Below are 14,302 nucleotides of genomic sequence, written 5' to 3' on the forward strand. Positions count from 1 at the left end.
AGCAATTAAAAGGAAGTTCTAAAAAGGAGTTATGTTTTTTATTCTTTTGTTTAAAAAACGAAATTGGGTCACGGGAAAGTAGTTTATAAGGCAAAAACAGTTTTTGTATCATTTTAATGAGCTTGAAAGTCAATATTTGTCTTTCTTCTTCAGTACAGCCTGAACTCTTAGACAAGGTTTCTTGGATTGGATCAAGGACACTCTGTAGACACTCACCAATGGGCCTCTCTCCTGAGCTCTTCTGTACATTTTGACAAATTGAACCACAAATTTTACATTTGGATTCATCACTCCATAAATTCTGTTGTCACTGAGTTTAAGTTCAGTTCTGGTGTAATTTGGAATAGCTCAGCCTTTTCCCCATTTCCTTTCCTAATAATGGCCTCTTGACAACTTAATGAAGCTTCAGTTAACAGTAAATGCATCAGCTGAAGGTTCAGATGCATCTGTCAGGTCTTTGTTGGAGTTTTTTTAGGGCATGACTTTCAGACACCATTAATCTGCTGTAGATAGTTGTTTTTTCTAGTTCTGGCACTTATTTTTTATTCACTTGTCCAGTTTCCTCAGATTCTTTTTGGGGTACACTGCAGGGTATGTCCAGATCTCTGCAGACCACTCACATCCCGGACACAAACTGTTCAAGCTGCTGCCCTTAGCCAGCCGCCACAGACTTTCTTCCCCCGGGCTGTCACTCTGTTGAACACTAACCCGCTGTTATGTCATTCAGGTCATATGCAGTTTGCACTGGTTCATGCTGGTTGCACTACATTCAGCCTATTTAAATATATCATTCACGCCCAGTTGTAGTTTTCTATAAGTTGTATAGTTTAAAAAACACGTCAAACTGTTAAATTTGGTATTATTAACTGATTTGGCTGAAAAAATGAAAACCAGTGATGCGTTTCTTGACAGGTAGTCAGTAGATACACTGGTTCATCCCTTTAGTTAGGTGCCTTTTTTGGCTTGAATCATTCATAGGTGAGTGTTTTGTGGAGTTATAAACATTCCTCTGAAAATGGTCCGGTACAAGGATGTGACTGAAAATGAGCAAAAAGAAAGCAGCTTATGTCCAAATAATTTTTTGTTTGGACAAACAGATCTTCATTTCAGTTTAATCAATTTAAAATCATCTGCTCAGCTGTTCTTGTTAAAGTCCACTGAAATGTCTACGGTTAAAAAGTCAAAACATAAAAAGATTTGATAAATGTGTCTGTCTATAAACAGGCAAAATAATCCAACCACCTACACTATCAATCATCAAATATACAATAAAACACAGATCACAGTTTGTGCACATTTTTTTTCCAAAACTGTTTTATTTATTACCATTTTTTTTCCAAGCAAAGTTTTTTTTTTATTCCTTTTTATATTAATGTAAATAAAAAAAGATAAAACTTGGGATTTTTCATTTTTATGTACAAGCAAGAAAAAAAACAATGTTTAGGAAATAACAATGAACAGAGAACAACCCTGCACGGTAACACTGTAAAAAAGAAAAAAGAAAGCGTTAGAGTGGAATCAAACACCTGCAGTTCAGAGCTCCTCATTTTAGCTTGTAAGCCCACATTCTCTCTCTCTCTCTCTCACACACGCACACACACGAACAAATGGGCTTCACTCACACATAAAAATGTACACACATGAAGTGTGGTGGTCCTCTCCACGATGGTCCAGTGTCTCCACAATACTGTTTCCCTTTACAAGGTCGTTATGGCAACAACCGAAAACTGTCCCCCCCCCCCCCCCCCATCTCTAAACTGAACTCTATGCTAACGTCGAATAACTTACTAACTATTCAGGTGCAGTCCAGCGTGGGCCTGAGAGAAAACGAGAGAGCAGAGAGAAAACCTCTGACCATTTCCTTTGCACTGGTTTCATTTTGGTGTCACATCCACAGCTGTGAATGTGGTGTATAAACACTGAAATCCTCTTTAAGCAATAAAAAAAAAAAAAGAAAAGAAAGAAGAAGTGGACACTGCTGTATCAGCAAGGTTCGATGGGTTTCCGGAATAAACCTTGTGATTTTAAACTGAGCTCTGACAGGTTTTCTTCCAATTATGGAAGTTCTGAAGGGGAAATTCTTGTAATTACCCTCTGCAAAAATGAGCTAAAACTTACCACCAGGGGGCAGCACTTCACCAGTGAGATGTTTGCAGGTAGGTGCTGCTTTTATTTTTAGTCCCACCCCCCTTTCCTCAACGTGCATTGCCTTTGGCCTGGCGCCACAGTAAAAAATAATAACAATAATACTAATAGTAATAATTAATAAATAAAAGGTTACACTGACCCTGCAACACAAGGCCTGCGTGGCTGTCACTTTAGTTAATTTTTGATGTTTCAAACTACTTTTTAAAATACAGGAATTTACAAAAAGTACCTTTGAATTTTTATTTGATTTTTAAAAATGTAAATAAAACTCAGGCGTTATCAAATTTTTACACAACATAGTCCTGCTGAATGCCAATATAATAAATAGACCTTATCAGAATTTCTACTTCTTATCTATTTAAATTTTATATTTATAGCCTGAAATTTTGTCTTAATATGCTGTATTTATTAAAATATTCATCTGATATGAATAAATTCATTTTTGAGGCAAGATGTCTGAATTTTAAACACCCAACATTTTTATGTTAAAGGCTGTTGTGACTAAATTCTAAGTAGTAGCAGCGAAAATCAAAAAATAAATCCTTGTCAGTGCGTCTTAATAAAGCAGATTCTCGTCAGTTGTGTGCAAATACTCCTGGATATGAAAATAAAGAGTACTGATACGCTGGTAAGAGTAAACAGATGTGTTTGTGAGAAGCAACAAAAAGAAAACCATACTCTATTCTGACAGAAAACTGCTGTCTGCTTCCAAATTACATTCTGTACAAAAAGCAACCCTGAGTCTCATCAGTGGGTCGGCCGCTCCACAGCCTCTCACCGTTAGCCTCTGTGGTCCGCCCCTCCAAACGCAATCGCTCCTAACACCACAGTGCTCCCTTCCTCATCGAGTCAGAGGACCCTCGGGTGGGTGAGTCAAACATAAACAAACACACACACACACACACACAGCTTGTTATTATTTTTGTTTCTGCTCCTTGTTGGAATTGTGTTGGCATTTTTGTAGCTTTGACAGCATGTGGGATGGAAACCAGCGCCACGACAGGGAAGTGTGACAATCGACAGTCACCGGCTCGCTCTTTTTCAGGTTCCCCAGATCCCATCGTCTTCACTCTGCTCTCTCCTGCACGACTGGCTGCTTGCTTGATGCTGGCTTCCTGTGTTTGTCTAATCAGGAGTAGATGGTGATGACTTCACTTCCTCCGCCTCTCACCAACAGTACACGCTCCAATCCTTCTGTCAGGACCTCCAGGAACTCCATGTCTGCTCACTGAATTAACGAACTTCTCATACTATGTTACTTTGATAATATAAATGAATTCATTTAAATAAATGAAAAGCTTATACTTTTTAATAATCATGTTAGTAAGCAAAATTTTACTAAATTTGCTTTCGTCTTTAAGGCTTTAGTGATTTTTTAATAAATTTTTTTAAACCCTGTTTAAGCCATCATAAAGGTGTCTGCTGTAACAAAAGTACACTCAGTGACTGCAAAAACAAGCACCTAAAATCTAATTTGGTGCAGACTCAGGGTTAAGGATACAGTTCTCATCTCCTTCGGTGTTCCTGGGAGGTCCAGGCATGTTGAGCAGGACGATCCGGGCGTCGTGGGATCTGTTGACGATGACCTCGTTGAGTTTGACGGCGGTGTGCATTCGCCTGACGTTGGAGTGGTCCCTGGAGGAAAAATGAGATGCGTTAAAGGACCTGGTTAGCGCGGATCTCAGTGTCACAGAGAAACCTGCTGTGTCTGCTCACGGCCTGATGCTCAGCATGTCCCTGAAGCCCTCGGGGGTGGAGCAGCCCGAGTGCGTCGCTCTGTATTGTGTGGTCTTCTCTTTGGTCCAGGTCATCTGAATGCGGCGGTGGTGCTCAGAGCTGCCGCCGCCGCCACTCCCCGCCCGGTCTCGCTCGCCGCCGTCTGTGTCATCTTCGTCGTCTGAGCCGATGCTCGTCAGACGCAGCATGGAGTTACGATCCTTCACCAGCTGGGCCTGGCGTGTGAAAACACACAAACACGCTCTCTCTCATCTCTTTTTCCAGCCTTTTCTTCCACCTCATTGGCAAACCTCCTCTCTTTTCTACAGTCATTCCTGACTCCTGCTTCTCTCCGTCTCTCTGTACCTGTCTGTCTCTGTCTCCTCTGGAGGTGTTTGGCGTGAAGGGTCCAGGACTTTTGTACCTGGGGGAAAGATACGCCTACAGAAAACACAAGGTCACCTAACTCCCCAAAATCAAACACAGCCTGCATCTACTCTGGTGGGCACTGAAGCACAACTACAGGGACACGGCAGTAAATAAAAAGGCCCGAGACAAAAAGCTTCTGAAAATCTGAAATGAGAATGAGTGTGAAGGGTAGAGGGAAACAAAGATGACAGAACAGTTAAAGGAAGAAGCATCTGACACATGTTAGCATTAATAACTGAACCCTTCAGATAAAGAACTGGACTGACAGTGAAATAAATGTGGATTTGATCTACATTAGGGAGGTCAGAGGATTCGCTCTGTAACAATTCAGTGTTTTATTTAAAGCAGGGGTTTTCAAACTTTTCCCTCACACACCCCAATGAAGAACCCTGGAAAAAGTTCACCCCACCATCCTGTAATTATTAAGATCACATTATTTTATTGTGTCTCCCCATAGAGGAAAATCATGCTGGACTGCTGCATCAACACTAGAAAACACCAAACATTAGGGTTAGGCAGCTGTGGCTACAATGTAGCTTGCCATTGCCAGTGTGTGAATGTGTGTGTGAATGTGTGTGTGAATGGGTGAATGATTGAATGTAGTGTAAAGCGCTTTGGGGTCCTTAGGGACTGAGTAAAGCGCTATACAAATGCAGGCCATTTACCATTACGATAACATCACATGTAATGGAAGTGTTTTTAGGAGGCACAGGCTTCAAAAATTAAAGCTGCAGTTACATTAAAGCTGCTCCATGTGAATGTGATAGTGCTGGTGTACATTTAAGTTACTCCTCTGGTCTGAAAAGAGAAGTCACAGCTCAAGTTTCTAAGATCTGATTTGTTTTCCTTAAATGCCAGCAGGGGGCGACACCTCCTGACCCTGAGTTCAGCTCACTGTGTAAATTTTGTTTCTAAGAGCGTGAGAGGAGCGTATGCTTGCAGTTTGAGTCCCAGCTTCGTGAAGACACTTCACAAAACGACGGCTGACGTCACGGTGACCACATCGCTTTTTTCCCTCTCAACTCTTCATCTGAAGGGCTCAGCTGCACTCACAGCTGTTCAGAGGGTTTCACTCTTTACTTTGACAGCGTGTCCTGACTGCAGGCTACTCTACAGAGTCTAATCTGCTCTACTTCAGACAGCTGTTGCTTCTCTACTGCGCAAACTTACATCATCAAAACTCCAGCGTACCCTCTGAGGAGATGAGAGGCAAAAGGAGGCGACATGAACGTTTAACAATCATCTCAATGCAGTGCTTTTTTTGTCAGTAGCCCGTGTCCCTTACCATGAGTGTTACCCACCAGGATTTCTTTGCTATCACCTCAGTACTCTGCACTTTAGTTTCTTTAGCAACCTTTGGACCTTAACACTGAGCTCTTTCTCCTTAAATCTGATTTAATTTGGAAGAAAACGGTGACCTCAAAGACAAAACATGGCGTCTGTACTGGGAACCTGATCTCCACTTTGTTCCAGCTTATTTTTGCAGAACAAAAAAAAATTATTTCTATATTTCCTTAAACTCCTCCCAAGTCATGAACTCACAGCTGACCTTGACCTCTAACCTCACCTGAGACCTTGTAGTTCCACCTGCCTACCATTGTTGCTGCTACTGCTAGGGCTCTCCTGGTGAAAGTGGTGAACAAATGCTTGTTAAGACCCAGCTTGCATAAAGTTTCAAACACAACTCCTAATCAACCCTACGCAAACCTACGGGTGTTTTTCACACCACACAAAACCCCGCTGTAAGCTTTCCACACCTACCTCTCTGTCCCGATCAGATTTAGACAGTCGCATCTGTCTGAGCATCTGACACCTCTGCTCCATCATCAGCGTCCTCTCATAGGTATATGCACTGATGTCACTGTCGTGCTGAGAAGAGGTGAGAAAACAGCTGTTGTAGAGATTAGTGGAAATCAGACTGGAATTTATATTTTACTGAGATCTCAGGTCCACATTTAACCTTATATTCACACAGTTGTTCAGTTTATACACTTTAAGAACTTCATCCAGTTTAGAATTAACATAACACGCATGTCTTTGCACTGCAGAAGAAAAGGGGGAGTGCCCGAAGGGATTTAAAGCAGGTTCCTTCTTTCTGTTTTCATGTTTAAAGAATTCAATCCACCAGAGGCCTCAACACAAAACTCTGGTGTAGTCTAAAGTGCAGAGAGAGACACCTCCTGCTGATAGGCAGTAGAATCTCTTTAGTCAAGGCACTGAAAGTATTACCTGTTTATTTTAAATGTAAAAATCTGTGATTTAACAACAACATAAATTCGATCTTAAAGGCTGTAAAAAATTATGCATCTACATGTTTCAGCTGGCGAACCAGTGCAGCCATAAAAGGTGAATATTTCAGTCAAAGTGCAAGTGGTCAGACCCGGTAATGTAATTGAAGCAGTGCTTAACAGGATGACCTTAAAGGGAGATCAGCTGGATTCAAATCAGATATTTTTATATATAGATATATAAAGCTAATTGAGAAGAACTAATTGAGACGTTCAGGGTTTTTGTGCGTACCATCTCCACTACTTCCACCTCAGCATCGATGCGTAGCTGATAGGTGAAGGTTAACAAATCCTTCTTCATCTGGATGGAATTATCCTCCATCTGGGCCACTGTGAAGATTCGCATTGAACACTTGCGCCACACCTGGTCAGAGACAGAGCAGAGGGTTCAGCGGAAACTTTGTTTAGAGTTTAAGATCAACACTTTGTTTTCTTGCCTTGTGTTGTCGCAGGAGGAAAGGCAGAAGCATCAGCATCCCGCCGTCATGGACGATCCACCACACATCGATGTAGCCCTCTGTGCAGGGCTCGGAGTTGCTAGGGAACAGGGAGATGTTTTTGGGCACCAGAAGCGCAAGGTGGGCCGCTGTGGTCACCCGCACTGTGTCTGGAAGGAGGAAAGAGGGCGTCGTTAGCTTGTTAACTCTGAAACAACCCCATTAACCGCTTTGCTGTCCTCTCTTGACTCACTGATGAAGGTCTTCCAGGACTGTGGGTCCTCGCTTTGCCTCCAGGCGTGAGGCCAGCCCATCACCACAGTGTTGGGTTTCATTCCTCCCAGGCCACTCGACTGGATCATGTGGCTGATCCCATCACGTGGCTTTTGAGCCACGATGCACTGGCAGAAGCCCTTCACGCGCTCCTTATCCATCAGGTGCTTTAGAGTCTGAGGAAAGACGGATAAAAGGTCCAACTCCACATTATCTGAAAGCAAATACATTTCCACCCATCAATAACAAACGGCCCTACCTGCTCAGCAGCGAGCGCCTCTCCATAGCTCTGCAGGTAGTTCCCGGGGACAACAGTGCCAACAATGGTCAGGCCTTTTCCCGCCTTTAGCTGGCTGGCAAACGTCAGGAGCCGAGGAGACTTGACGTGGGCGTCTTCGTCCAGTTTTAGTAACACCAAAAGCTGAGGCCTGGACACGGACAGACAAGGCGAAGAACAAGAGCGTGTGTGCGTTAGTGGATTCTTCCTAAATATTAGTGACAGCAGAGCCTCAGATTGTCTGTCTTTATGCTGTCTACATTTTTGAATGGGTTTTGAAAACTTCACAGCCAAGTGCTCAGATAAAAAAAAAAAAGTGGACTGTGAGACATGATGGAAGCGGTGGAAAGGATAATAAATAGGCCTTTCATTTAGCCTGATGTGCATCTCCCCAGTTGTGAAACCACAGCACCACTATGAGCCAACTCATTTTCAGAGTTCGCTCACCCCCTGTCTTCCTGTCTTGATGCAGTCAGTTCAGCTCAGTCAGCATCATTTGAAGCACATAAAGAGACCCAACAAAGTCTCACGAAGGCCCCATGGCTGGCTAACATGTCAAAATGTAATTACATAGCAACAAACTTAAATTCAATTTATTTGTGAAAGAAAACCAGTGTCCAGCAACCCGGAGCTCTCCCAGATCTCTTTGAAAGTGACAGTAGTGACCTGCAGTGCTTAATTTACTGATCTGCTATACCTAGTACTGCACACCAAAAGAGACTTGGCACATTAAAATCATCGGATTCTTGTTTATAATGCTAAATGTGACGCAGATTCTGATGATGTCTTGCAGCTTTACTCCCAGCACTGCACGCAAACTTAAGTGCAAACAGTTCACCAACTTCTAACAGGTCAACTTGCATCCTGTGTTTGTGAGACATTTCAATACCTCCAGTTTTTAGTATGCGGTGGTCCTTCTTCCAGCCTCAGCAGAGCATAACGGGCAGCGCTGAGTGACAGACCACGGATCCCATCCCCCCACTCCTTCTCTGCCCTGATACACAACCACACCCAGAAAATATAAGAGAACATACAGGTATATTTATTTATTCACAAACAGTATACACTGTACACTCCTCTGTTCCCCTGAAAATAAAATAAACATGTTAACACGAAACAGACATGTTTACACACCAGTCTGTACATGCACAATCATGTGGAGGGAGTACATCTCCATGGCAACATACCCTTGATACTCAATGTACTTGTAGATCATCCCGGCAATCACCATGGCAACGATTGCGTAGTACCAAGAGGATATGAACATGAGCGCCAGGCAGAAAGTCATCCCCAGAAAGGACAAGCTCCTGGACAGATGAGCAGAGCAGACGTCAGGGGGGGAGGGGGGAGCGAGAGAGAGAGAGAGAGTGAGTGAGTCTTTGGTAGTACCAGTGGTAGTATGAGAAGCGAGGCCTCCAGTTGGGTGTCCTCAGGAGGGTCTGAAGGGCACAGGCCAGGTTCACAAACAGGTAACACATGAGGAAGAACCTGGAAAGAGGGTTGGAGATTCAAACTGATGTGATGAAGGCAGACTAAGTGTGCACATGCACACACATGTAACATAACTGTATCTTACATTGTCAGAATAGGAGCCACCATGTCCAGAGATGCTATGAGAATCCCCAGCTCAGCTATCAGAGCTGTCAGCAGCAGAGCCCACGTAGGTTCCCCGTTAGCTTTCCCGTGGCCAAACACCTGCCAGAAACACACAGAGTTCAAATATACACACACAGACCCAGCAAATCATGTTTAAGGAAATGCCAGGTACTGCAAATGAAAAAATAAAATCTGAGGGTTGTTATTACATAGAAAGTGGAAGAAGGCAATAGCCTGAGCACTGAGAATCAAAGAAATAATCAAAAGCTTCAGTGAAAGGCTCGAATTGGAGAGAATACAGCATCTCCAGGTAACTACAAATTACACTCAAACTACCTAAATAAATGGTCACACTGTACATGACAGAAAACATAAAACACCATCACTTTAAAGCATTTTAAAGCACCACTGTTCCATCAAGGTATTTGCACACTGTCTTCCCCCTGCTGCAAGATGTTTCTGTATGCAAGTAGAAAGAACTGAAGTATGCAGCATAAATACATCAGTAATTCAACATCAGTAGGGATCTGTGCATCATACAGTATCATTAAGTTAATCCTGAGCACAAGAATAAAGGAGAAGTGCTTGGACAGTCCCTGTAATTAAACTGAAAACTAGCATCTCTAACCCGGAGGAAGGGGATGATGTTGTCTTTGGCGATGGCCTGCAGGAGTCGTGGAGCACCAGTCAAAGACTGGAGGCCCGCGCCACATGTGGAGAAGAAGGATCCGATCACAATGACCCACGGCGAGGGCCAAGCCAAAGTCCCCACCACCAGATTGCCTTTAACTGAATCTCCAAACCTGCAGAAGTAACAACACATGAAGTAGTTTAAGCATCAAGTCCTTCTGCTTCACATACAACACAACACATGCAAATACAAACACAAGAGCAGGTGTACTGACTTGTCTCTGAGGACAACCCCCTCGATGCAGGCTCCAAACAACACGACATTGCTCAGATCTGGATGAACAGCAGGTCAGGAAAAAAACAAAACAAAACAATACAAAGTACTTTCAGTGCCACGAAAATCGGACTGTGCTGAGAAAATTCGAAGGACTGCCTCTCAGTCATACGCCTCCACTGCCCAGTCGAGATACGTCATCCAGTCTCTGTGGACTCTCCACATAAATCACAAATCACAAGAGCACTCGCCTCAAGGTGCTTTATATTGTAATATAAAGACCCTACAGTAGCACAGATGCCCCCCTATAAACAAGAACCTGAGGACAATAGGAAGGAAAAACTCCCTTTTAACAGGAAGAAATCTCCACCTCACCCTCAGACACGACCAGTTGAGGGGATGAAGACAGGACAAAAAACACGCTGTGGAAGAGAGCCAGAGATTAACAGTAACTAATAATTAAATGCCGAGTCATGTGCCAACACTCAGAGTGAAAAAGATGAGTGAAGAAGAAACCCTCAGTGCATCATGGGAAGCTCACAACAGCCTAGGACTATTACAGAGTAACTAAGGGAGGATTCAGAGCCACCTGATCCAACCCCAACTATAATTATTTTTAATTATAATTTTTTTTTATTTTCAAAAAGAAAGGTTTTAAGTTTTAAAAGCAGAGATAGTGTCTGTCTCCTGAATCAAAACTGGAAGCTGGTTCCACAGAAGAGCGGCCTGACACTGAAGGCTCTGCCTCCCAGTCTACCTTTAAATACTCTAGAAACAACAAGTAAGGCTGCAGTCTGGGAGTGAAGTGCTCTAATGGGGTAACAGCGAGAATGGTGAGCAAACTAAAGGTGAACTTTCGACCTTTGACCTTGATCTTAACCTTTGATTAGCAAATTTCAATCAGTCCACCTTTTAAAAAACAAAAAACACAATTCAAGGTATTCTCAGAGATGGATGTAAGGATGGACAGACAGCATGAAAATAAAACAGGTGGACAGACTTAATCCACTAACAACACAACATTATTCTCATTAAATATTTCCATGATCAGCATTTTGGTTAAAAACTTCAGAACTGTGTTGTAGCATCTTAAATTTTGCTTTGAGTTGCTTTTGAATTTGAGTGCATGAAAGTTCAATCAAATTGTCCGATGAAAGGATACAGACTAAAGAGGTGGTGAGGATGGCGAGGATGGTTCCGATGGGGATGGAGCGCTGAGCATCTTTTAAATCCCCCGACCGGTTGGAGCCGGCCATGATTCCTGAGAAACAAAATCATTCAAAGGAAGAGGAGATAAGTGATAACTCAACAGCTTTGTGCTTAAAATATCAACTTTAATGTTACACTGAATATACCAGTTTTTTAATAAACACCCTCATGAGTGAAATGTGTGATCAATATTTCAAATCAAAGAGAATCCATCTCCATATTTTTTCTTTTTTAAAGTGTTTTCAAGCTAAAAAGTGAAAATAAAGCCAACTGCACAGACACAAACAGAAATCCAAGAATAGATGCCTGACAGGTTTGATCCTGAATCAGCAGCTGCACCGTGAGCGGGAATCAATATCACGCCTACAGCGCTTTTCCTGTCAGTGATCGGTTTTCATCACTGAACCAAGCCAATATTAGGTTTAAGTTTCTTATATGCTTATATTTCTGAATTAACACTGAATGGAGCCCAGTTAGTATTTTAGGGGCGTCTGTACCTGTGACTGAGGGGAAGAAGATCCCCACGAGCACTGTGAAGGAGGTGGTGATGTCAGCAAACACGTACGGATAGCGATCAGAGGCTGGGTGTGCAACTTGAGAGGTGTGGAGGGATCTTTTCTCCAAAACATCCCCTTTGTGGAGGTATGTACTCCACAGGTTCTCTGTTAAGAGGGAGAACCCATGTAAGATCAGTCATTGACATTGGCAGAGGATACACATTCACCTACACATTCACATTTATTTAGATTTAGAGGCCCTAATTAGTGTAACATTAGTAAGATGGTATAATATCTGCCTCCGTCTCCTTCGATAAAACATCCTCCAACTGCTGCTTATCCAGGGCTCAGTTGTAGGGGCGCCAGCCCTAGCCAAGAAGTCCAAACCTCCCTCTCCATAGCCACTTCTCCACCTTATCCAGGGGGACATTGAGGCATTCTCAGGCCAGCTGAGATGTAATCTCTCCAGCATGCCCTGGGTCTGCCCCGGGGCCTCATTCCGGTATGACGAGCCCAAAACACCTCAGCCAGGAAGCATCTTAGTGAGATGCCTGAACCACCTCAGCTGGATCCTTTCAATGACGAGTAGTAGTGGCTCTACTCTGAGCCCTTCTTGGATCATTGGGCTCTTCACCCTTTCTCTAAGATAGAGTAAAGTCAAAGATTGACCAGTAAACTGGCAGCTTCACGTTTACATGGAGTTCTCTCTTTGCTACAACAGAGCAGTGCAGTGATGTGGTTCATTTGTCGATCTCCCTCTCCGCTCATTCGTGAACAAGACCCCCAAATTACTTAAACTCCTCCACTTGGGGCAGAGGAGGGACTCGTCCCTGACCTGGGGTGGTCACTCCACTCTCTTCCACCTGAGGGCCATGGCCTCAGACTTGGACCTTCAAATTCTCATTTCTGTGAGCTGTGAAGCCTTCTGCCTCTCAGCTCTACCTAGAAATTCTGTCCTGTCTGTGATATTATGTTCATTTTATTCATCTAAGATGTTTGGCGTGTTCACATATTGGGGGATAAAAACTGGATTTCTCATCTTTCTCCTTAAAGCACCAACATAACTTCAGACCAGATTGCTTTTAAAGCATTCTGCTGCATCAGGCCAGCTGAGCTCCATTATTGTTACAGAACACAGTATGTCAGGATTTATGTATGGGCTCAAATTGTGGTCATAAATATTTTGTACTTGTAAATCAGTTTTGTATGTGTAAAAAGAATTTGTGTGCGTGTAAAAAAGATTTGTGTGTGGACTCCATAAAGCACCCCTCCAATAGCCAAACCCACCTGTTCTCTGATTGGATAGTTAAATTTGTGATTGACATAACATTGGCCAATCAGATAAAAGGAAGAAAAAACGGGTCAAAATTCATATTTGTAACTTGAGTGCAGAGTTTCACACGTATTTTTTGGCTAAGTCCACACACAAATTTTTCACACACACACACACACACACACACACACACACACACACACACACACACACACACACACACACACACACACACACACACACCCTGATTTACAAGTACAAAATATGTATGACCACAATTTGAGCCCATACTTATTTTACTCCTGTTATTCAGCTGCTCAAGCTAAGTTAATAGCTACAAGGGAAAACATCAATACTAAGTTCTTCCTGTTTTAATCAGGAAGAATCAAGAATACATTTTAAGCCAGAGGGAGAGATACTGGTTACTTATCCTTCTTACTGTCACTTAGCAAAAACAACATTAGCACAACAATTTAACGCCTGTTTAAATGTGACGGTTTAAAGTTTTAATCGATTATATTTTTTAAAATGCACACTCGGTGAATAAGAAGTAATTTCATACTGGTCAGCTATAAGTGAGGTTCTAGCTTTCAGCCAAGAAACAACACTAACAGTGCAATCCCAGACTTTCCTGGAACTTCCATGGAGACCACAGACTAAAAAGAAGATGGACACAGCCAGACTTGGCTAATGACCACCCTCATCAGATTTAAAAAACAAACAAACAAAGAGGCAATGGTAAAACACTCAGCTTGGCTTTGTAACAGGTGGGTGATATCACATTGGCCGTGTCCATATTTTATATGATCTATCATTCAGAGAATCACTGCACTCCTCATGCATGCACTCTACCTGATATGGTCCCACTAGTCAGTCCAGGGATCCCTTTAATCTCAGAGAAGTTGTTTGAAGTGAAGTATTCGTCACAGGTGGTGTTGAGCTGTGAGTTATGGCAAAATAACTTCCAAAGATGTGTGGTCTTCTCCACCATCACCTCTGGGACATGGCTGGGGTCAAAAGTGGGGCCCACTGTGCTGTTTTCTATCAGAGAGAGAATAAAACAACAACAGCGTTTCAGAAAAACTCAGAGAGACTCGTGACTCGTAACAGAAAGAAGGAAATCTGAACCCACCGTTAATCGTGAAGTTGCTGTCTAATTTCTCAGCTGGAACTTTAACCAGGACAGTTTTACTACAGTGGTTGTCAACAACATCATGGGCGTTGATAGTTCTGTTTCCCAGCATGCATACGCTGT

At 42.8% G+C, this 14,302-nt stretch overlaps 1 protein-coding gene across 10 annotated transcripts in view; it reads right to left on the bottom strand.

The window, feature by feature from the left end:
• Window positions 1-1,057: 1,057 nt before the first annotated feature.
• slc12a6 (solute carrier family 12 member 6) overlaps window positions 1,058-14,302 on the bottom strand; it is a 31,350-nt gene continuing 18,105 nt past the window's right edge. For 3 of the 10 annotated variants that reach the window (XM_085155488.1, XM_085155487.1, XM_085155489.1), the window contains 20 exons: window positions 14,180-14,298; window positions 13,900-14,088; window positions 11,775-11,939; window positions 11,231-11,329; window positions 10,070-10,127; window positions 9,793-9,967; window positions 9,145-9,263; window positions 8,958-9,056; window positions 8,756-8,875; window positions 8,458-8,562; window positions 7,551-7,719; window positions 7,272-7,467; window positions 7,019-7,188; window positions 6,814-6,945; window positions 6,055-6,162; window positions 5,464-5,487; window positions 4,231-4,305; window positions 3,865-4,100; window positions 3,650-3,783; window positions 1,058-3,369 (listed from right to left, as the gene is read on the bottom strand). In XM_085155488.1, coding sequence (XP_085011614.1) covers window positions 3,278-3,369; window positions 3,650-3,783; window positions 3,865-4,100; window positions 4,231-4,305; window positions 5,464-5,487; window positions 6,055-6,162; window positions 6,814-6,945; window positions 7,019-7,188; window positions 7,272-7,467; window positions 7,551-7,719; window positions 8,458-8,562; window positions 8,756-8,875; window positions 8,958-9,056; window positions 9,145-9,263; window positions 9,793-9,967; window positions 10,070-10,127; window positions 11,231-11,329; window positions 11,775-11,939; window positions 13,900-14,088; window positions 14,180-14,298 — 2,584 coding nt within the window. In that variant the 3' untranslated portion in view covers window positions 1,058-3,277. The other 7 variants (XM_085155490.1, XM_085155491.1, XM_085155492.1 and 4 more) reach the window with 7 other exon arrangements.

Source organism: Neolamprologus multifasciatus, chromosome 3, assembly GCF_963576455.1.
Source record: "Neolamprologus multifasciatus chromosome 3, fNeoMul1.2, whole genome shotgun sequence".
NCBI classification, from domain to species: domain Eukaryota; kingdom Metazoa; phylum Chordata; class Actinopteri; order Cichliformes; family Cichlidae; genus Neolamprologus; species Neolamprologus multifasciatus.